The following is a 22,411-nucleotide window of genomic DNA, read 5'->3' as shown; positions in this document are numbered from 1 at the left end:
GGACAGTGAGGCCGGTGACCTCCCCCCTCGCTTGCCTGTCACGGCAGCCCCTCCCTGCTGTCTTGGTCCCCTTTGAGAACGAAGGACAAGCCACAGCCCTGCCACTCCACAGGCCCACATCGGTCCCAGCCCCAGCCGTGACCCGTACCTGGAGGACGGTTCCCTAGAGGGCACTAAAAAAAGCCTTTTTCCCTCCCTGTGTGTGCAATTGATGTGTGAGGTGGACAGTTACAATCCCCGGGCCTGCTGGCCCAGCCCTCATGCGTCCCCCTGGGACCCTCGTCCTTCCTGGCGCTGACCGAGATCCCCGAGGGACAGCTCAGGGTTGAGTTCGAGAGATCATAGTGCAAGGGGGTGGGCGCCGGGGCCGGGGAGAAGCCAGCTCGGTTGTCAGAAGGAGCTGGACCCCCCACCTCCCACCTCCCCTGACTCTAGGAGCTCTGGACAAGGCCCGTCCCCTCACCGGGCCTCCATTATCTCAGCTCCCAGTCGAGGAGGTTGGACCCAGTGGTCTCCCCCCAGGACTGAGAGAAGCTTTTTCCCGGGTCACTCCCTAGAGCGATGGTTTTTTTTTTTTTTTTTTTTTTTTTTTTTTTTCCATTTGAGCAATCCTCCTGGGCTGGTGGACTGAGCCCTGGGGCCCCGGGCCCGCAGCCAGCAGACCGCCAAGCCCGTGGAGGGGACGGGCAGCCCCGCTTGACTCGGCCTCCCTGTTTTGACTCGGGGCTGCAAGTGAGCAGCTGGAGGCTTAGGGCTCAGCCTTTCACACGGGCTTGGTCTCCCAGATGGAGACGCAGGAAGGAGGAGGTCTGCGAGCCCCCGAGCTCATCCCGTGCCCCCTGTTGTTTGCACTTCCCCCGGGGGGAGCTATGAGAAGTATGCCTTTGAAATCAAACCACCTTTCCTGGCTGGAGGAATTAGACCTAAGCCCTTTGGAACCCTGGGAAGCTGTCTGGCAGGGGGGGGAAGGGGCCTCCCAACCACCCCATCCCCCCCATCTCTGGGCACCAGGAAGCACCGGGTCTTGTGTATCTGCAAAGGGTTAATGTGCCCGGACACTAGAGCCCGTCTCCTGCAGGCTGTAGAACCCCATCAGGCTGAATTAACCAGCAGAAAAGCGCCTTCACTTTGACATGTTCCATATGTGGCGCGCTCCCGCCTGGGATCCCTGGGACGTAACCCTGCCCGGCCCTTTGGGGAGGGGCGGGACCCAAACTCTCCTTGGGGACCTGGCGGCTAGTGAGTTTCTTAACCTTTGAACTGTGAAAGCTCTAGCAAGGCCCCTTATCGATTCCAAGGTTAATCTTGCCTAATTCTCTGCACTGAAGTGGCCCGAGGTACCCGGGGGTGTCAGGTTCGGAATTGTTACCACATTTGTGACCAGCTGTTCTCTCTGTACCATCCATAATTCAATCCAATGACCGTTGAAATCCTGCCTGGAACACATTCTGGAGGATTCGGGAGAAAAGACGGGCCCTCGCCCCGGCCGCTACCCCGGTTTGCGCCTGGCACAGAATTCTCGCCACCTCGCGGGCCACACGGAAACGTCACACGTATGAGCACGTACACGTGGGAGACGAGCCAGGCCGTTTTAAACTGAATTTCTGTGACCGAACACCGTGGGATCAAAGGCGTTCTCACACTCAAAGTAATTTGGGTATAAACAAAATCGGAGCAACTAAAAGGAGAAGAAAAGGAATAGAATCAAAAACCTTGGACAAAAATTAGACGACCAAGATCTAGAGGGGACGAAAAACTGTAGGAACGAGAGCCGCCCCCCAGGAAAACGGGGATGGGAGTCAGTTTCCAGGAATCTTGGACAAATGACCCCAGGCCAAATTTGTAACTGCTTCAGTCCCTGATGGGGAAATTTCAGATCGATGGACAGGGGATGGCAGTTCAGAATGATTTTAAGGTGGTGGCTGGTGGTCCAGTGGTTAGAGCCCTGGGCTGCCAGACTCAGGGACCAGCTCTGTGACATTGGGCAAACTAATGCCATCTCTGTTTACCTTTGCTGTAAAATAGGGATCGTAACAGCCCTTCATACATGAGATGATCAGAAAGCACTTGGCATGGCACACAGTAGGTGTTGTACAGATGCTTTCTCCCCTCATTCCTCTTGACAAGGAGTCCTTGCCAGTTTTCTCTGCGGCTTGCTGGGAGGCGGGGGAGCTCGCGCTGCCAATCTGTTGGAGGCCGGGCAACGCGGGGGTCTGTGGCCTTAGCACCGAAACCTGTAGCGGGAGCGGTCAGGTGTCCCCGGAGGCAGAGCGTGTGCAGGCCCTTCTCTGTGCGGCTCCTTGTCATGCCCACGTCAAGGGTCAGCTGACCCCCGGCCAGCCGGCAGCCCCCTCCCCGGTTCTTTGGAGGGTTCCCGACGCCCTTGTGTGTTAAGTTCACTCTGGGCAGCGCCGAGGCAGGAAGGCTGGGAAATGAAGCTCCATGAGCCGGTGTTTGTGGACACAGAAACACAAGAGGCCAAGGCGAGATGAGGTCCTGGAGGCTGCTGGTGGTTGTTGCCTGATAGCATCAGATCTGTGGAGGGTGGGGCCAGCACACCAGAGAGGTGTGCGGGCGGACGGAGAGGCTCCGGGGCCTGAGACAGGGAGATGCGGCTCCCAGGGGCCAGGCCTGCCACCAACGGGAGAGAAACAGGACCACGCCCTGGCCACTGGCCTCCCTTATAACAGAAGAGGAAACTGAGGCCCGTGCCTGGTCACCGGCCTCCCTTATAACAGAAAGGGAAACTGAGGCCCGTGCTGGGAAAGCGCTCTGCCTGTGGCTGCCCCGCCGACATAAGATAACCCTCCCTCCCTCCCTCCCCACCCCACCCTCCACACCCCAAGCCGCCTCCCTGCTGAGCCGGAACGAGCCTCGGGGAGAAGCTGCTTCTCTTGTCCCTTCTGTTCTTTGGAGATCGGAGGCCTCCCTTTTTCTCATTTTCCCCCCTCGAGGACAGAACCGTGTACGATAACTTCAGCATGAAGACTCTGGCTCAGAGCTCCCGGGGTACGGGGCAGACAGCTGCCCACGGCCGGGGCCAATCCGAGGTAAAATGGAGGCAGCGGAGAGGAGGTCGGGGCCGAGGGGGACAGAGAGGTGTCTGTCCGGCCTCCGTGCTTCGGCAGAGGTGAGGCGGGGAGAGCCAACGGAGCCAGCAGAAGTCCCGGGCCCCACGAGAGCTGCCACGTCCCCCTTCTTTCCACTTCAATTTTTCACTCGTCTTCAGCTGTTTCTGCCTCTTTCCCCATTTGGGGGCTGACGTCTCCTTCTTCCTCTCAGTTTGACAGATGAGGAAACTGAGGCAAACAGTGGTAAGTGACTTACCAGTGCTGCGGCCAGATTTTAATTCAGATCCTGTGGCTCTAGCCCGGGGCTGCCTCCACCGGGCCCATCACCCTTGCACCTGGGGAGGCCGCTCTGAGCTCCCTAGGCCCGGCCGGGGCCCGACTCAGTTCCAGACGTCCGTGTGGCTGTGATCCCACGCTCCATTTCGAAGACAATCCCGAGAAATTAGAAAGTGCCGCCGCAGATCTCGGGAAGCGAATCGCCCGATTATGATTCCATTAGAGGCCGGGCCCGTCGTGACGGACATGAGTCGGCAAGGAGCCGTCCCTGGGAGGGGGCCCGGATCCCTGACCTTCCAGGAGCCCCTCGCTCAGGGCACCTGCAGGATGCCCCCCAAAGCTGATGCCGGCTCTTGAGGAGGTGGCCGGCTCCTCTTCAAAGGCTTTGGGATGCCTGGGAGAGCAGCGGCTCTCACCGTCTAGGATCACCGTGTCTGCTTGTAAGGCCCTCATGGCCCTGGATCTCTCCAAATTACCCGGGTCTCGTGGTTGTGTTTGTTCCTGGCACTTGGATGGTTGAAGTGAGTGTGGCCCGGCTTCCCGCCCTCGGGGACGCCCCCAGCTGTGCCTTCAGTCTTTTTCTCCCCAGGCTGCTTGGGCCAGGCTGAGCGGCCTCACACTGGGACTCCACGTCGCCCCCGGCGCCGTCACCCTCCACTCCTCCCTTTGCTGATAGTGAAGTGCATCTTCTTATTCTTGTTTTTCTCATTTAACAAAAATTATTTTTTCTCTATACCCCCCACGGGGAAAAAGAGAGAGAGAGACAGAGACGGACAGAGACAGAGACAGAGAGAGAAAGACAGACAGAGACAAAGAGACACAGAGAGAGGAGAGAGACAGAGACAGAGAGAGAGGAGAGAGAGACAGAGAGAAAGACAGGGAGAGGAGAGAGACAGAGACAGAGACAGAGAGACAGACAGACATCTGCCATGTAACTGATAAGGAGTCAGAGCAGACTGGACCCTGGGACCCCGGGCTTTCTTTGATTTCGTGAGATTCAGGTCCCCGCCTGCGACCCCTGGAGCAGCTCCTTCCTCATTTACATGGGGCTGGACCTTGGGCTCGGGCCCCGGGGGAGTTCACCTGCAAGGACGGAGCCTCCTCCCAGGCTTGTTCTCCCTCAGGAGCGCGGTGACGGACGAGGGCCCCGCTGTCTGACCACGGAACGTGGCACCAGCTTTAAACGTGACTCAGCCCAAGCACCAGGGGGACCCAGGCCAGGCTCTTCCTAGCATTGGGCCTGCCCCAGCCTCAGCTTCCTTATCCATACAGAGGATTAAAGTGAGAGTCAAGCATGCACAAAGTGTTTGTGGACACCTCGGAGACGTGCCCGCCGTGCCTTGGTCAGCCAGCGGCTACCGGGGCCGGGCTCGGGGCTTTGTGAGCCCAAACTCGGGCCTTATCTGCCCCTCTACAACCAGTGTGTCTCACAGCACCGGCACAGTTAGTGCTCAATAAATGCTTGTAGTGTGGAATTCTGCTGCCTTTTATTTTTTATTTTGAATCGGATTTTGCAGCCACTTCTACCGCCGTTGGGTGGCCCAGTGGACGCTGGGACTGGTGAACTCGCAAGGGGGGAGAGGTTCGAGCTCAGAGCCGCCCAGAACTTCTGAGGCTTCTCTTTGGTTTCCTAAGGTCGCGTCCCAGAAACCAGAGGCCTGAATCTGGAGAAGGTTGGAGTGAAGCTTCACCCGGACTCCCGGAAGATCCTGGTGAACGCCAGCGACGAGACCTCGGTCAGCCACATCTACGCCATCGGGGACATCACTGAGGTAGCCGGGGGCGGCCCGGGCTTCCGTGGGGACTGGCCTGGGCGGAGGGAGGTCACTTTGTCACCCGTGCTCGGGGTCTTTAACCCCAGTTCCACAGGGGATGATTTTTCCGTGTGGGGCCACCTGGGTCCCCCGCTGGCCGTCCAGGAAAGAGGGGGCCCAGGCTTGGATGGAAAAGGTTTCTGGCTCTAAAACTCGCCATCTGGACCCTTGCCCGAAGCCCCAGGCGAGCTGCCGTGGGCTCCCGTGCCTCCCCCAGGCATGGGGGGCATGGGCTTCTCCGTGTAGGGAGCCTCCGGTCAGGAGCGTGGTGGTGCCCGGGGTGTCGCTGAGAGGCTTGCCAGCCGTCTGGGCTCTCTCCCCCAGCCCGCGCCGGCCACAGCAGCCCCTTGGGGCCCTCTTCTCACTGCTCCCCCCCCCCAGCCTGCCGGGCACCCCCTCCCCTTCCACTCTCCCTCCTCCCATCGCCGCCAAAGGGAGCCCTGGCTCGTCACCCCCAAGGACACCCGGGTGGGGCGGCCTCTGAACCCGGGACCCAGCCCCGGGGAGAGCTCCGGGGGGCCCGGGCGGCTTCCGGCTTCCATCTTCTCCGTGACCTCTTGTTCAGGGACGTCCCGAGCTGACACCCACGGCCATAATGGCGGGGAAGCTGCTGGCGCGGCGCCTGTTTGGTCGCTCCTCCGAGCTCATGGACTACGAAAATGTGAGCGTCCCCTTCCCTTATGGGCCTGGGGGGCGTGGGGCGGGTCACAGGTGGAGGCGTCGGGGGGGGGGGGGTGTGCGCACTGCGGCCAGGTGGGCGTGGGGGGGGGGAGCAGCCTTGTGCCTTGATGGCCAGAGTTGGGGCCCAACGCTGGCCTGCTGTGCCCGTGCTTCCTGGCCCCCCCATGCCCGCACCTGGAGTAACCCCTGCCCCGTCACCCCCTCAGGTGCCCACCACGGTCTTCACACCCCTGGAATATGGTTGTGTGGGATTGTCGGAAGAGGAGGCAGAGAAACGCCACGGGAAGGACGGCATCGAGGTATGGGCGGCGCCGGCCTGAGCGGGCCCACAGGGCCGGGGGGGCGTGGGAGGGCCGCAGCTCGTGCCAGGGCATGTGAGGGCCCTCTGTCCTTGGCTTTCCCACGGGCCGGGGGTCCCGGGCTATGGGCAGACAGAGCCCGTCGTCCAAACTGGCAGCTTTCCAGGGAGCGTGGCATTTCTGAGGCATCCCCGTTACCCTCAGTGTCGCGCCCCCCCCATGCCAGTGGGGCCTAGGGCGGGGCAGTGAGGGGGGCACCCTCTCACCCTTCTGAGACTCAGGAGCCCCGGCCCAGCCTTTCGGGGGATCGGCCGTGTTTATCCCAGAGGCGAACGGCCTTGGCGGCCTTGGCCGAGCCCGGGGACGGAGGCCCTGCCCCTTGTGCCCCACCCCCGAGTGCCCGGCCTTGGAAAAGAGGGGTTTTGGTGGCCCGGAATTTGTGAACCTTGCGGGTTAGAGGTTCCCGGGCTTTACGTGAGGGGGGTAAGGGATTCCCGGTGGTTTCCGGTGGGGGAGGCCTTTGGGGGTTTAGGGTGGAGAAGGGGGGTTTTCCCGGGGGGTTCAGGGCTTTTGTTTGTTTTCCTTTGCCGACTGTTGGCGGCCAAACCGTGTTTCTTGGGTCCAAATTGGCTAAGGGCGCCCGAATGGGGTTTAGGTTTAAGGGCCCTTTTCCCACGTTTTGGTTTCGGCCCCGGCCCAGTTTTTGGGGTGAGGATGTTTGGGTTTGGTGGGGGGGGGCCCCTGGGGTTTTGGGGGGGCCCTGAAGTGGGGCCGGAGTGCCAGGAAAACCGGGTTCCGGGATTTTTGACCCCTTTGGACGGGTGGGGTTCTTATTTTGTTACGGTGTTTTGATTTTTGGGAGTAATGGGAGTTTTCCTTTAAGTTTTGTTTCTAAGGTTGTATTTTGTGAGTTGGGTTTTATTTTTCAAAGCTTTAGGGAGGTTGGGGGGGAAGGGGAAGGGGAGGGTTTTGGTTTTTTTTTCGGGTTTAATGTTTTCACGGAGAGGGGATTTTTGGGGTTTGGGGTTTAACCCATTGTATTTTGGGGTTTTAGGGAGATTTAGTTTTGTTTTGGGATATTTATTGGGATTTTGTGTTTTGGGTGGTTTCGGGGTTTTTGGGAGGTGATGGGATGGGGTTTTGGTTGTTTAAATTTTTTTTGTGGGGTTTTGGTTGGTTAAATGGATTACGGAGGTGATGGGGATTTTTTGGGGTTTTTTTGGTGTTTTGGGTTTATTTTTGGTTTTGGGTATGTTTTAAAGGTGGTTGTTTGGGTTTTAGAGTATTTTTGGGGTTTTTTGGGGGTTGGGGTTTTTGGCATCGATGATATAGGGGGATGTGTTTTGTGTTTGGCATGTGTGGGGTGGGGTTTTAAGGTTGGAGTTGGGGTATAGGCGGGGTTTTGGGAGTTTGCCGTAGTGTTTTTACTAGGTTTTTGGGTTTTCCGTTTTGGGTTTGTGGGGATGGTAGATGTTGTTTGGGTTTTTTGGGGTTTTTCAGTTTTTGGTTTTGGTTGCTTTTGGAAGGTTTTGCAGTTTTGGAGTGGGAGGGTAGAAGAGGTTGGGGTTGGGGGGGAGCGGGGGGAGGGTTTGGGGAGTTAGGGAGGGATGGGGTTTTCGGTGGTTAAAGTTGACGGTGGGCGGAGAAATGCGGGTATATGGGGTTTCCCGTTTGGTTTTCGGTGGGAAGAATAGGGCTTTAGGAAGAAATTTGTGGGTTAGGAGGAGTTTGGGGTTTTGTTTACTTTTTTCTGTTGGGGAAAATTTGGCCAGGGGTGGAGAAAGTTTTTGCCGAGGGGAGAGATGGGGCATGGGTTTTGGAGGGGTGGGGTAAAGAGAGAAGTTTGGTTGTGGAGGGCAGAAAGTTTTAGGGGTTGGGGTTTTGAGTGGGGGGGGTTTTAGAGGGATTGGGCGGGGTAAGGGTTGGGGGTTTGGGGAAAATTTTTTGGGAGCGGGGTTTGGGCGGTTTTTGGGTTGTTTTGACGGGGATAAAGTTTGGGGTATTTGGGGAGTGTTTGGCGCCAGCGGGGTTAGGGGGTTTGGGAGTTGCTTGGTAAGAGAGTGGTTTTGGAGGGTTGGAGTGTAGGGATGTTTGGGTGACGGGCGGGTTTTGGTTGTTTTTTGTTGTGTGGGTGGCCTTTTTGGGAAAATTAAAGGTTGCTTTGGAGGGCGGGGTTGGGTTTGGGGTGGGATGGGCGGGTATTTGGAGGTGGGTGGGGTTTTGACTGGATGGGCGGGCGCGTTATGGGTTGTGTGTAAAAGGGTAAAGGGGCGGGGAAATTTTTTGTGAGATGGCTGGGAGATTTTGGAGGATGTAGGGGGGGCGTTGTTACTTTTGTTTGTACTTGGGAAGTTTTGGAGGGTGGTTTTGTTTTTGGTAGGTGTGGTTTTTCTTTCGGTTTTGTTTTCCGGTTGGCCCTGGCGGCACCTTGGGCCCACTTAATTATTGGCCGGCCGTTGGCGGGCCCTTAATCTACGGGGCCCGGCAATTCCATGGCACGGCTTTATGGGTGCATTCCTATTTTGCGGGGGGCTATAAGTTGTACGGCCTACGGTCAATTAACCAATTTGGCAATTAATGGCGATTGGGCTAATGGCTTTATTAAGCATGTTTTAGGGAGTTTTGGGGTAGGGGTTGTGTACTTTGGGTTTGTTTTTTTTTTGAGGGTTGGGTTTTATTTTTCAGATTTGGATATTGCTTGTTTTGTTTTTGGTGTTTTGGTTTTTGTTTTCTTTTGGTGTTTTAGGTTTTTTACTTTTATTCTTGTGGAATTTAAAGGGGGGGGTAGGTGTTTTTAGGAGTTTTTTGTTTTTCGGTTGTTTTTGTGTTTGTTTTGCTTAGAGGGGGATTTTTTTGGATGAGGGGATTATTTTGCCGTTCTTTGGGTTTAGGAAGTTGGATTGCTTTTCGTTTTCGTTTGCCGGGTTTTTAAGCTTTTGCTGGGATGCCATGATTTGGTAGAATTTAGAAAGGGCTGGATTCTTGGGCATTTTGGGAGATGTTTTTTGTTTTAAATGATGTTGTGATTCTGAGAGTTTGATTTTGGGTTTTTGCCGCTTGTAGTAGATGACTTTCATTTTGAGTGTTCTTGGAAACCTTGGGTGTGGTGTTGGAGGGGAAGGGGGGATAGAGGGGGAGCTTTTGGGGAGTTGGGCCTTTTGTGGGCGAAAGATTGGGGTTGGGGAAGGACATGAAGTATGGATTTAGAAAATGGGGTGGGGGGGAGGGGGTGTGATGAGGGGTTGTTTTGGAATTGTACTAGGGAGAGAGTTTTTACTGGGATAGAGGGGGTTGGGGGATTACTTGGTTTTTTGGTTTTGTTTCCGGTTTTTTTTTTCTTTTTTGGGCTTGGTTTTTTGTTTGGGGTTTGTTTTTCTTTGCCCTATTTCCCGATGTTTGCCACTTTTTGGTTTTGTGGGGGTTTAATGTTTATTAAAGAATTAGGGAAAGGTTAGAAGTTGGGCTGTTTTAAGGAGAAAAGTGGGGAAAAAAAGTAAATGAAATGAGGGTGGAAGGAGGAGGGTGGGGAGGAAGTATGGGAGTTGGGGGGGGGTGTTTGGTCGAGTTTTGCGTAGGCTGGGGCCTGCTGGGTTTGGGCGTGAGGATGCCCGTGGCAGTGAGGGACCCGCGGGGGGCAGAGTCTGAGGCTGCGGTGGGGGGGCTGGGCCCCAGTCAGGCCTCTCCGGAGTGACGGCCATGATGCACTGGAGGTATGAGGAGGGGCACCTGGACGGGCAGGGCCTGAGCCCGGGCAGAGGAGAAAGCTTGGGGAGGCGGCTTTCAGACAGGGAAGAGCCGGTGCCTGTTCCTCGGGCCAGAGAAGAGAACTAGAAAAATGATGTCCGCGTTGCCAAGGACAAATGTCCTGCTGGTGAGAGGCGGCCTCGTGGCCAGAGAGCGAGCCCCTGCCTCCGGAGCTTTCAGGGCCGCCCGCGCCGGCTGGTGCTGCCTCTCAGGCTCTAGGGGCTGCTCGCCGCCCGGATGGAGGCCATGGTCGGGGCCAGGCTGGGGGCCCGAGGGTCCCGAGGCCCCCCTGGGTCCTGCCCTGACCACAGCCTTCTTCCTTCAGGTTTACCACGCGTATTATAGGCCTCTGGAGTTCACTGTGCCTGAAAGAGACGCTTCCCAGTGTTACATCAAAGTGAGTGACGTCTGTGGGGCCGTCGGGGCTGGCGAGGGCTGGGGGCGTCCTCCGCACCTGCTGGGTCAGAGGCAGCAGCCCGGGCCACCCCCACCGGCTGCACCAGCCCCGGGCTGCTGACCCTCACGGTGCCCTCAAGGAGCCTCTAAGTGGTGGTGGACGGTGGGCATTTGGAGGCTACTGGGCACTGGGCAGTGGCAGGCATTGAGCGGTGCGGGCGCTGGGCATTTGGCAGGCATTGGGCACTGGGCGGTGGCGGGCCCTGGGCCGGCCGCAGCCTCTCCTGGGGGGCGGCTGCCCCCGGGGCCTCAGTGGAGCCCGTTCACTTGCAGATGGTGTGCCTGCGGGAGAGAGAGCAGCGGATCCTCGGGCTCCACTTCATCGGCCCCAACGCCGGCGAAGTCATTCAGGGATTTGCTCTCGGAGTAAAGTGAGTACAAAAGAACGTCTCCGGCTCGTCCTGAACGGTCCCCAGGTTCCGGGGCAGGGCCGCCCGCCTTGGCAGCGCCACAGTCGGAAAGCCCCCTGTTTCATGTTACTTTTATGTAGTATTAGGTGTATTTTCAGCAAAAATACTTCAGGTCTTTGTTAAGATCCCCCAGGTTTAGTTCACGAAGATCCCGGCTTTCTTCTTCAGCCAAATCTTCTTCAGCCTCCCCCAAAACCCTTTTGGGTGCCCCCCTACCCCCCGTGGCTGCCTTGGGGGGTCCCGGAAGAGGCCGCCGTTCCCTCGGGCCTTCGGAGGCGTTGCCAGCCCGCCCGGCTTCGGGCGGGAACGATCGTCCTGTGGCCACAAGGGGCGCCCGGACGCGGTGTCCTCAGCCGGGACGGCGCAGGGACACAAGCCGGAGGGGAAGGAGGCTGCCCACCCCCCCAGACAGACCAGCCCCCAGGGCCCATCGCTGCTCTCCCCCGGGCAGTGCGGGCCTGTGGTCACAGTGAGGAGGACAGCCTCCCTCCCTCCCCGGGCCCTTTCTTTCCTACGTGGTGGAGCCTCACGCCAGTGGGATCGCCCCCAGAGGTTTCCTCACACAAGGGTCTCCCCCCCCCATGGGGGGGGCACCTGGCAGGCAGCTCTTGGGGGTGGGGAGGTCCTGGGGATGTGAGAAAGGCCAGAAGTCACCCCGGCAGCTCTGGCACAGGCGGCTCCGACATGCACCCAGTTGCTGTGTGCAGATGGCGGGCTCCGCGTGCCTGGGGCACTCCCCGAAGGACCCCATGGGCCCAGCAGGCTCTGCACGGACTGGAGCCAGCCCGGGAGCAGAGTCTGGGAGGGGGCGCCCCCGGCCTGGCCACATCCCCCCGGCCTCCCCTCGCGGTCCAGGCAGGCGGACGCCCCCATTTGGGTTTTTTGCTCCCTGAATGACTGGTGCAAATGAGAAGCAGAAGTGGAGGCGGCCCCCAACATGGCGGGGGGGGAGGGGGCCGCAGCTCCAGGATGTTTGAGTGAAGCGGACCTTGAGCCACATCTTGGTGACATGTGTTTGGAGGCCGTTGATTGGCGGGCACGGCCTCGGGAATATTCCGGGCGATGTCATCGTTTAGAAGTCATGTCCAAAGTAACCGCTGGGAGGGCATCCGTGGCCTTGGGTGGTCAGAGCCCCGGGGGGGGGGGGCGCATCAGGGGGTGCTTCGGGGGCTGCCGTCGGCCAGTTCTCGGCCATTTCTCTGCCTGTGGGTGAAGACCCACAGGGCCCCGGGCCGCTTGCTGCGACATGTGCCCGGGGGTGGGGGCCCCAGTGTGGCCGAGAAGGGGCCGACCTGCTGAGGGAGGAGCGGCCCCTCTGTGAAAGGGAAGTGGAGCCCCCGCTTTCCCCTACAGCTCTTTGGGTTGCTGAGGGGTCTGGGGGGCTGAGGGGAGGCTGCGTTGGTCCCGTCTTTGGGGAAAACACTTGAGTGATTGAGGAGAGGGACTTAAAGCGCCCGTACCCGTGACCCTGACGGGGCGGCCTCCAGGTGTCCCGGGGTAACGGGCGCGGCGGGTTTGTTGCGGTCATAGTGACCTGGAAGGAAGGCGGGTCCCTTGGGGTACCAGGCAAAACGGGGCCCGGGAAGGAGGGGCAGGACCTGGGGGAAAGATGGGGGGCGGGGGAGCAGAAACGCCCAGGGAGCCCCCGGGGCTTTGTCCCCATCTGGGGCCCAGAAGACAGGAGTGAGTGGGGGAGGCGACCAGGTGGGCAAGGGCGGCTGTGGGGGCTCGGGGCCGGGGCGACTCCCCATGACCATGGACAACGTCTGGGCCTGAAGGAGGCGGGGGCCATGGGGGCCCAAGGGGGCCGGGGTGGGGTGCGGCGGGGGTTGGGGGGTAGACGCCAGGGGCACGGAGACGAGGGGTCTCGGCCGGGAAGGGCCCCTCCAAGGGACGGCTCGTGGGGCCCCAGCCCGCAGGGCCGCCCCCAGCCCCGCTGCCTCTCTCCAGGTGCGGGGCCACCTATTCGCAGATGAAGAAGACGCTCGGCATCCACCCGACCAGCGCTGAGGAGGTGGTGAAGCTGTGGATCACCAAGCGCTCGGGCCTGCCGGCCACCGTCACGGGCTGCTGAGGCTAGGCCGCCCTCCCTGGACGAGCCCCGGAGCACCAGCGACCCCGCCGCGCCCCGCAGCTTCCTCTGCCTCCGCGCCCCCCATGCCCCAGAGTCCGTGCCCACGGGCGCCCGCAGCCTGGTACCTGGAGGTCAGTGGGGGCCCCAGCGAGGGTGGGGGCGGGAGGGGATTTGGGGGGGTGTCCCTGGGGCTTTTCTGAGCATCTCCCCCCTCCCCGGGGAGTGGCCGCCTCCAGGCCGGCTCCTGGCCCTTGGCCTCCTGCTGCTCCCTCCCCAGAGAGCTCCAGAGCTTGCTCCCAAGTTGGGGTGCAGCCCCCACAGCCCCCGAGCCAGGCTCCCCCTTTCCCACCCAAGCTGCTGTGGCCTAAGGGAGAGCGCCCCCTGGAGCAGACGGGCATACTCCGGGCCGGGCTCAAAGCCCCCCGAGCTGGGAGAGCCCGCGCCCCTGGCCAGCCCTGGGAGCCTCCCCGAACAGAGGCTGGGGGCCCCAAAGGCGCTGGATGTCGGGGCCCCCGCAGGGGGAGGGAGCAGGGGGAGGCTCCGTGGTGTCTCCGGGCGGCCTGAGGAACCAGAAAGCGGGCGGGGGGGGGATGGGGGGGAGAAGGGGCACTTCTTGGGATGGAGGCCATGGGGCTGTGGCCCAAGCCAGGCTCCCCCTGCCCGCCGGTCTCCAGACTGTCCAGGAGGGGGCGATGCTGCCTCACTTGTGGCGCGGCCGGCTCAGCCTGGGAGGGCCGGGATCTGGGGCCTGTGAGCACATGGGTGGGGAAGACCCAGAGGGACCCCCGCCCAACCGCAGGGCCCCCCACCTCCTCCCTCTTGTTTCACAGCCCAGCGGGGACTGCCCTCTGCCGGGGCACAGGGGGGGGGTGGGCGCCTTGGCCCCTCTTGTCTCCTCAACCCGGCCCTGGAACTGCTGAAGAGATCGTGGCCCAGAGATGTGGGGCCAGGCCGGGGGTGTGGGGGGTCCTGGGGGGGGGGGGCTCATGTGGGACCCAGGCCAGGCTGGGGGGAGGGGCTTGTGTAAGGTCCTGGGCCAGGAGGGCTCATGTAGGGCCTGGAGCCCGAGCTGAGGAGGGTTGTAGGGACCCAGGCCTTGGGGGCCCTTGTGCGGGGCCTGGCCTCGGGGTCTCTGCTGGCTGGACCAGCACATAGGGAAAGCCTCTTGTGGTTGCTTCCACGGGGCCTGTGATGCCCTGGGCCCAGCACCTGCCCGGGAGCCACTCTCTGGGAGGCCTCTAGGCCCTCCCTTAGGCTGCGGGTCCAGAACCCAAGAGTCCAAGCTCAGCCCGAGCTCCGAACCCTTCTGGGTCACCCCTTTTCTCTGGGCTGGGCAAGGTCAGAGGTCAGGGGGCAAATAGCTCCAAGATCCTCAGGTACCTTTTTCTGCAGGGAATGGGGATTTTGGGTTAGGATCCAGGTTCTGCCTCCTCTCCTTCCTCCCCCTCCTCTCCCTCTCCCTCCTCTGCCCCGGCTCCCCCAGGCCTGTCACCGCGAGGCGTGTGAGCCATGGGGGCCTTTAGGCGGGAACAGAATTCCTCAGGAAGCGCAGGTTCTCCGTGTGCGTCCCCATCTGGCAGATAAGATCCCGCCCCGGCCCCTCCGGCCGAGCCGCCCGCCGGGCCTGGGGATCCGAGTTGGGAAGGAGCCCCGGGCCTCCTGGACGGCCGCCCGCTGGCTGCCGCTCCCTGCGTGGGGACGCTTGGGAAAGGGCTCCCGTCCCTCCCCTTCCCACCCGCCCCGGCCGAGCGCCCGTATCGCCTCCGACACAAAGGCAGAGGACATCCTGAGGAAACGCCGCCGGGCCTCGAGCGTGACACAGGCGCTTTGTCAGGGCCTTGGGAAAAGGGGCCAGACTGAGGACCCCGCTGATTCTTTTGCAGTGTTTTTCCAGCCCCGGAGCGTCCCGTCGCCCGCCTACCTGCGTCCACGACCGCAGTGGGAACGGAAGCGGGGCTTTGTTCGGCGGCTGAGACGTGGGCCCCGACAAGTGTGGACGGGACGGCCCCCGAGGGACGGCCTTCGGCCCCGCGCTCGCCCTCCGGGCCCCGGCGGGCAGAGCCGAGGGCGACGGGCCCGCCCTCCGGAGGCCGGCAGGCCGGGGGTCCTCGTCGGTGAGGATCACGGCCCGTTCCCGCGGCAGAACCGGGATCCGGCGCCGGCGTCGCCAAAGACATTTTCTCTGATCAGAGGAAGGAAGGCCGGGGAGCTCCCGCCCCGCCCGCCTCCCACTCGCTTCCTGGCCCGTCGCTGTGTGCTCCTCCAGGGATGGCGCTCCGCCGGGGAACCGCCTGCGTGCCGCACACGCGGGACGGACGCCCGCGGCCCCTGTGTGTCCGAATGCCAGAGCATGACGAGCTGCGCAGAAACCCCCCGGGGCCGCGCAGGTCCGAGCTCCCCTGGCGTTCTTGTGTGTGTGACAGACCCTCCCCCCAATAAAGAGGATGTTTTATTCCCCGCTGTGGCTGCTCCACTGGCGATCTGGATGGGGCCCCCTCAGCGGGGGAGGGGCAACAGTGCCCCCCAGGGGCCCATGGTGTGAGGGGGGAGGGGCAACAGTGACCCCTGGAGGGGCCCAGGGCGAAGCGGTGGGGGGAGAAGGGGGGTGGAAAGGGGCTGCTCCCCTCCGGTGTTCAACCTCCCGCCGGGCCCTGGTGCTGCCAGATGTCATGAGGGCTCCGGAGTGGAGGCCTCTGGCCCAGCGTGCACATGAGGCTTCCGTCCCCGGGCCCACAGGAGAGATGGTCCCACACTGCCGGCCAGGGGGTTCTGGCCCACGGGTTCTGGCCCATGGGTTCCGGCCCACAGGTTCCCGCCTGGGGCCCGGGGCGCCATTACAAGCCATTACTTTCCCAAGCAACCAAATAGGAGAATTGTCCCTGGGCAGGCCTGGCAGCCAACGAGCAAGAGCAACGAGAGAAAGGGAGGGCCTGAGTCACCGCCGGCGCTGCCCGGCTCGGGGCCCCCGGGGCCGGGGCCTCAGCATGGACTCCCGGCCCGGACAGACGCCCCGCGAGCTCCAGGGAAGGCTCCCTTTGGAGTCAGCGCGGGCTGGGAGGCGAGGGCGGGGTGGGGGTGGGGAGGAGCGGGCGCAACCACAGGCTTTGTTCCCAAGTAGCAGCGGCAGATTTGGGGTAATTACTTTAATTGGTCTGAGAGCCGAGGAGTCCTCTCCACTCAACGTCAGGTACCTAATTATGTTCCCATTGTGCGCCCGAGTCAATATTGTCAAGCCTTTCTCCGCGCTAATCCCCGCATTGAGGGTTGATGGGCCGCGCGAAATCCTCCCTTCAGCGGCTCGTCGCGGGCCCGTCACTCAGCCCGCCGGCAGCGGGGCCGCGGGGCCCAGAAACAACAGCGCGCGGCGGCGGGTGGGACCCGGCCTGTCGGGGCAGAGGCGAGCTCCCCGGCAGGGGCGCGAGAGCCGTGAGACGCGCCAGGAGAAGAGCCGGGCGGGCCAGGGAACTCCCAGGCTCGGCCCGGCTCCCAGTCAGGGTGCCCAGCTGCCGGGGCGCGGCCCGGCCCACTCGCACCAGGCGGATACCAGGGGGCCGTGTCTCACTGAGCGCTCGGCCAAAAACGCCGGGGCCGGGGAGGGGGGCCACCCCGAGAAGGCCGGAGGAGCCCACACGGGCTCGGCCCAGCAGAAGCAGCGGCTCTCGGGGGGACGGGGAGCAAGCTGCAGAAACCCGTCAGGCCGGGGGCGGTCAGGGGGCACAGAGCACCGAGGGGACGGATACCCGGGGCCCCCACCCCCCAACAGTCAGAGCATCATGGGGTGTCCCATGGCGGGGAGGAGGCCCGGGTCCTCCCAGGAAACTCGGGTCCTGGGGCGGGAATCGGTTTGCCCCCAATCCCAGAGTGACAAGGGACAGATGGGACTCGGACCGTGTCCTTCTGAACCAGGACGCTTCCCCCAGGGTCAGACACGAGTGAGTGAGAGACGGGGTTCGCCCGGATGTCCCGCCCCCCGTCGGGGGAGCCCCTGGAGGGCGGGGACTCCCCCATGGCCTCTCCCGCTTAGCAAAGTTTGGAACAGCAGGTGCTCCATAAACGCGCATTGTTTTGATGGAACCTTGGGGAAACGCCGGACGAGAGAGCGGGGCGGTGACTGGGCGCTTTCTCCGCAACGGGCCCCGGGGCCGCCCCCGGTGTTTTCGCAGGGGAGGCCCCGGGGGTGCGGGCGTGTCCGTGCCGCGGTTCTGGGCGTGAGGCGGCGGTTTGGTTGCAGCACGTGCAGGGGTGCCCTGGAGCACGTGTGAGTGTGAATGTGTCCGTGTGTGTCCCTGCATGAGTGAGCACATGTGTCACACTGTCCTGGCGTATCTGAGTGCAGATGTGCCCGTGTGCCCCCCTCCCCCGCCCCCCGCCCCTCACGCTTCTCCAGGCTCCGTGTCTCGCACTCAGTGACTCTGAGAGCGCCCACGTCTCCTACCTGCAGGAGGGGCCTCCTCTCCGGGAACAGAGGCTCGTCCCCCTGCTCGGGGCTGCGTGCTCTACCCGGGGGCGGCCCCTCGAACCCGGAGCCCCTCAGGCTCTCCCGCTGGCCAGGTGGAGCCCGACTTTTGTCTCTGGCTGAGGGCGGCTCTTTCCCTCCCCAGGTCCGAGGCCCCAGTTGTGCTGGTACCTACACATGGGGAGCGGCGCCAAGCCCCCGAAGGCCGGCCCAGCTCGGAGCAGCAGCTCCTCGTCCCGGCTCATCCCGGGCTCATCCCGGGCGCTCGGGCCGTCCCCGGCTCCCTCCCAGAGGCTCCCTGCGTCAGCCAGGAACCTGATGGGGAAAGTGGGTTCCCCCTGCGAGGGGGAGGCCCAAGGCTGCGACCTGTGAGAGCGGGCCCAGAGGCTTTGGCGCCCAGGGGGAAACCAAGCCCCCGCCCCAGAAGGCTCTTCCAGGCCCGGCCCTCAGGCCCCCTCAGCGGGCCACACTTAGATGCACGTGGGTGGTCGCTGGCGCCGTCTTGGTCTGACAGGAGGCGCAGAGGCCTCCAGGGGCGCCCAGATCGGACTTCGGCCTCTCCAAGGCCTCTGGGAGCCTCTTGGTCCCTCAGGCCGCCTCAGGCTCCGGTGATGGGCCCCAGGACTTCTCCCACTGGCCGTGGGCCGTGTGGGCACCTTCTGGTGTCCTTGGCTTCGAGCCCAGCCCAGCCGCCCACTGGCTGCTGACCCTGGCCCGGGGTCGCCTCCGGTTCCTCACTTATGGAACAGGAATGACAATAGCCCCATTTCTCAGGGCAAATTCAGGCCCGAATGAGGCCCTGTTTGTAAAGGGCTCTGCAGGCTTGAAGCCCTGGAGACGCCTCTGGGATCTTGGGCAGCATTTTTATTATCGCTGTGACCCTGAGCAAGTCCCTTAAACGCTGCCTGCCTCGGTTTCCTCATCTGTAAAATGGGGATTTTGTGAGCCCTTGTGAGGCTCCAACGAGAACAATTCATTGTAATCAGCACAGGCCCGGCTCAGGACCGTCAGCTGTCGTCACGGTTACCATTACGGGGATGGATGAATAAACATGATTTTGCTTTGAAGCAGAGATCTTTTTTTTCTTTTTTTAAATTATTATATAGCTTTTTATTTACAAGTTATATCGCCTGGGTCATTTTACAGCATCCACAGTTGCCAAACCTTCTGTTCCAGTTTTTCCCCTCCTTCCCCCCACCTCCTTCCCCAGATGGCAGGTTGACCAATACATGTTAAATATATTAGAGTATAAATTAAATACAATATGTTACACGTCCTGCAGTTATTTTGTTGCACAAGAAGAGTCGGGCTCTGAAATGTTGTACACTTAGCCTGTGAAGGAAATCCAAAATGCAGGCGAACAAAAATAGAGGGATTGGGAATTCTATGTAATGGTTCTTAGTCATCTCCCAGAGTCCTTTCTCTGGGCGTAGCCGGTTCAGTTCATTTCTGCTCCATTGGAAATGATTTGGTTCCTCTCATTGTTGAAGAGCCACGTCCGTCAGAATTGATCATCACATAGTATTGTTGTTGAAGTGTATAATCGAGATCTTTTTTTCCCTAAAATTTCTAGAAATGCTCGTTTCTGCCGTCACCCCCAACAAGGAACCCTCCTGTGGGGAAAAGAGAAGGGGAGCAAAGCTAGCTGGGGGGGGGTTGATTTCCAAGGGCGCCCCCGTTGCCCCCCCCCTCTTCCCGGACGTGGTCCCAGCCCGATGCTGGGCTGTGACCCCCCGCCCAGGCACCACTGTCCATTGAGGTTCCCAGATGAGCCGAAGCTCCCGCAGTGAATTCTGCAGCAATCACAGAGCAGGCCGGAAGTTATCAAGGAGCCGGAGGGGAAGCAGGAATGGCCCCGGGGTCCGATGAGACCTCCAACCTGCCGGGGCCTTCCCCTCTCGGCCCCAGGGGGCGTGGAGCACACATGGGTCAGGCGGGGCCCCGGGGCCACTTTCCAGGCCTGCCCCTGAACGTTGGCTGCCATCCTGGGCGTCTGCCGGCCCGGCTCCGTCCCAGCAGCCCCTCATGTGTCCCTACATGTCTGTGGCTGCGGCGGAAAATTCCCTGCGCTCGGGCCCTCGAGGACGCTGCCGGGAACCTGCAATTAACCTCCCCGGAGCTCCGTGGGCCGGGGTGGTTGCATTTTTCAGAGATTGTGCAATGGTGAGGCTCACGGACCTGGAGCCGGCCGCTTCTGGGCCTCGGTGTTCCCATAAATGAAATGGGGGCAGCGACAACTGCTTCTTCCGGAGGGCTTCTGGGGGCCATTTGGCCTGGGACGGCTGTGACCTCTGCCCTCTGGGTCACCTCCCTGACCCCCCCCCCACCTCCCCTCCTCCCTATGGCATCCCCAGAGACCTCCACTGCCGACCTCCCAGGTCCCAAACCTGGCTCCAGTTGGAGGCCTCCTTCCCCCCCTTCTGGCGGTGAGTGTGGGGGCAGGAAGCTTCTGGCCATGGGCGAGGGGCGCGTGAGCCTCACTTTTCCCCAGGCCCCTCTGCCGGCTCCTCCAAGGCCTCCCACTGAGAGCCGGCGGCTTTCACTCCTGCCCAGCCAGGTCCCCCCGGCTCAGGCTCGCTCTGATTCTCTCTCTGTCTCTGACCCCCTCCATCCCTCTGACTTGGTCTCTCTCCGGGCCCCGAGTTGGAAGCCCCTGACTCCCTGGGTGAGCCGGGCGCGCCGCTCTGCTGCTTCCCAGCCCAGGTTCCCCCTCCAGAAAAGGATCTCGGTCCCCTGGGACCCTCCTCCCCTCCTGGCTCAGGGGGAATCCTGTTGCCTTCTGTCCCAGAGTCATTGTCTGAGCGATAGCTTGGAGGGAGCAGAGGGAGAGACAGAGACAGAGACAGAGGGAGAGAGAGACAGAGACTCAGAGATGGAGACAGGTTTCCTCGTGCTTTTTCAGGGCAGTTCTCGTGGCAGTGGGGGGGCCTGGCCGGGTCTTGGCCTGGGGACGGGTGGGAAGGTGGGGCAGGGTCCCCAGGGACACAGAAGGGCCCCCAGCCGCAGCCTCAGGAGATAAGTGGGAGCCCGGAGTGGAGGGAGACGGGAGAGAGACACGGCCTGGCCCAGGGGCTCCCTCCCGGGTCTCACATGAGCCTCCGGGCCTCCGGCCCCCTCCGGGGCTCCCTGCCTGCAGCAGCCGCCCCATCCCCAAGGACTCCAAGGCTCGAAGAGGTCCCGAGGAGTCCGGTCCCACCCCCAGCATGACAGACAAGGAAACCGAGGCACAGAGATGGGAGGGGGGTGCCCAAGGTCACGGGAACAAGGGGCCGGGCCGGGCTCTCTCCCTTCCACAGACGCCGCTCTGCAATCTGGCAGCCCCGGCCTCCGGAGCAGGGGAGCGGGCGGGGGCCAGGGAAGGGCCGGGGCGGGAGGGAGCCCATCTCCAGCAGGGCCCTCGAGGACAAGGGAGTCAGCGAGCAAGGACGCGGCGGCCTCAGGGAAGCGTGGCCAAGGACGGCGCTCAGAGGCCCAGCCCGAGGCCTTGGGAGCCGAGACCCGGGGCCGCTTTGAAGCCGCCCATTTCTCAGCAACTCCCTAGTGCCCCGGCAGCCTTATCTGGCTTCTGTGCAGGAGCCGCCGGGTCCCTCCCCTCCTCTCTGTCTCTCTCTCTCTTTCTGTCTCTGTTTCTTTATGGGCATATCTATATGTTTCTGACTCTTTTTCTGTCTCTCTCTTTGTCTCTGTGTCTCTCTGTCTCTGTCTCTGTCTCTCTATCTCTCTGTCTCTGTCTCTGTCTCTGTCTCTCTTTTCCTCCCGGGCCGGGACAGGTTCTCCCCCCCTTCCCCCCCCCCCCAAAGCACAGCAAGTTTCCCCCGGGGCCAGGGGCAGCCTCTGGGCCGGGGGAGGGGGGGCGTCCTGCTGCCTGGAGGCCGATGCTGGGCCAGTCCCACCGGGCCGGGTCAGAGCCGCCCCTGGGTCCGGCCCCCAGAGGGAGAGCGGGCGCGCGGCCGGGCTCCGGCCCAGAACCAGCCTGATGGGGAAGGTGGGATCAGAGCAGGGCCATGACCTCTCTAACTGGGACCCCGGGGGGCAGAGTCCTCCTCTCCCCCAGAGCCTCCTCCCTCCTCCCTCCCCCGCTCCTCTCCGGGGCCCCACCCTCCGCCCAGCCCCCCGGGCGCCCAGCCTGAGTCATCCCGGCTCCCCCTCACCGGCCCCCCTTCCCCAGATCCAATATGGCGCCGAGGCCTGTCTATTTCCCCCCTGTGGGCCCCCAACTCCGCCCCTTCCCCTCTGACCCTGTCCCCGCCTGGGGCAGACCCTCCCCATGCCCCCCAGGACTCCGGCCCTGGCCCGGGGGCTCGGCTTGCCCCAAGTCTCCGCACTCGGCCCCAAAGCGGTTCTCCTGCAACTCAGGCCCAATTCTGCCCGCCCCCCCAGTAAACTCCCAGAATCCCTCGGTGTCCAGGATCGGCGTTCAGTGCCCCCCCTGGCCCCCCCAGACTGGGGACTCCAGCCTCCCACTTGTCTCCGCCTCAGTCCCCTCCCCCTTAATCCTGCCCCCCCCCCAGGCTCCCACCTCCCTTCGTGCTTTTTCTCAGCATCCCCTGCTCGGCCCGGAAGCCCTCCGAGGGCAGGAGCTTTCCTGGCTCCGAGCGGGGGATGCTGAGCCACGCTTGTGGACTGACTGAGGGGCCCAGGGGCAGGACCGGCCGAGCTGGGCCCGAGGCCTCCCCCAGAGGGTCGGCCCAAGCGCCCCCCCCCACCCCCCATGACCCGGCAGCGGCCTGGGCCGGGGGAGGCTCCCCAAGGGCTGCCCCAGAGCCGAAGGTCCGCACCGCGGCCCCTCAAGTCTCCCTCTCGGGCAGAGACACCGAGAGACAGAGACGGGCCCAGAAGGACCCTCAGCCCCTGTGTTTTCCTGAGCCTTCCTTCTCCCAGGCGCCTCGGGGCCCCCGGGAAATCCTGGCCGGGCCGGGGCCGGAGCCGGAGCCGGAGCTGGAGCCGGAGCTGGAGCGGGCTTTCCCCCAGAGCTTCTCCCCAGGCCTGGCCCAGAGCCCGCCGCCCCTCCCCTCGACTGTCACTATGTCAGTTTAAAAATGAAACCGCACTTATTGAGCGCTTACTGTGTGCAAAGCCCAGAGGAGACGATGCAGCTGGCGCTCCTGCCCTCCCGCGGCTCCCGGGACG

The 22,411-nt window shown here is 62.4% G+C and overlaps 1 protein-coding gene across 4 annotated transcripts in view; it reads left to right on the top strand.

Annotated features, from left to right (window-relative positions):
• Positions 1-15,280, top strand: part of TXNRD2 (thioredoxin reductase 2) — a 56,545-nt gene extending 41,265 nt beyond the window's left edge. For all 4 annotated transcript variants that reach the window (XM_031948992.1, XM_031948990.1, XM_031948991.1 and 1 more), the window contains exons 12-18: positions 4,983-5,119; positions 5,727-5,822; positions 6,049-6,141; positions 10,211-10,282; positions 10,615-10,712; positions 12,702-12,956; positions 14,709-15,280. In XM_031948992.1, coding sequence (XP_031804852.1) covers positions 4,983-5,119; positions 5,727-5,822; positions 6,049-6,141; positions 10,211-10,282; positions 10,615-10,712; positions 12,702-12,825 — 620 coding nt within the window. In that variant the 3' untranslated portion in view covers positions 12,826-12,956; positions 14,709-15,280. The remainder of the gene's footprint in view (positions 1-4,982; positions 5,120-5,726; positions 5,823-6,048; positions 6,142-10,210; positions 10,283-10,614; positions 10,713-12,701; positions 12,957-14,708) is intronic.
• Positions 15,281-22,411: the final 7,131 nt, after the last annotated feature.

Source organism: Sarcophilus harrisii, chromosome 1 (genome assembly GCF_902635505.1).
Source record: "Sarcophilus harrisii chromosome 1, mSarHar1.11, whole genome shotgun sequence".
Classification (NCBI taxonomy): Eukaryota; Metazoa; Chordata; class Mammalia; order Dasyuromorphia; family Dasyuridae; genus Sarcophilus; species Sarcophilus harrisii.
The sequence above is the reverse complement of the archived record's forward strand: the minus strand, read 5'-3'. Positions and strand labels throughout refer to the sequence as shown.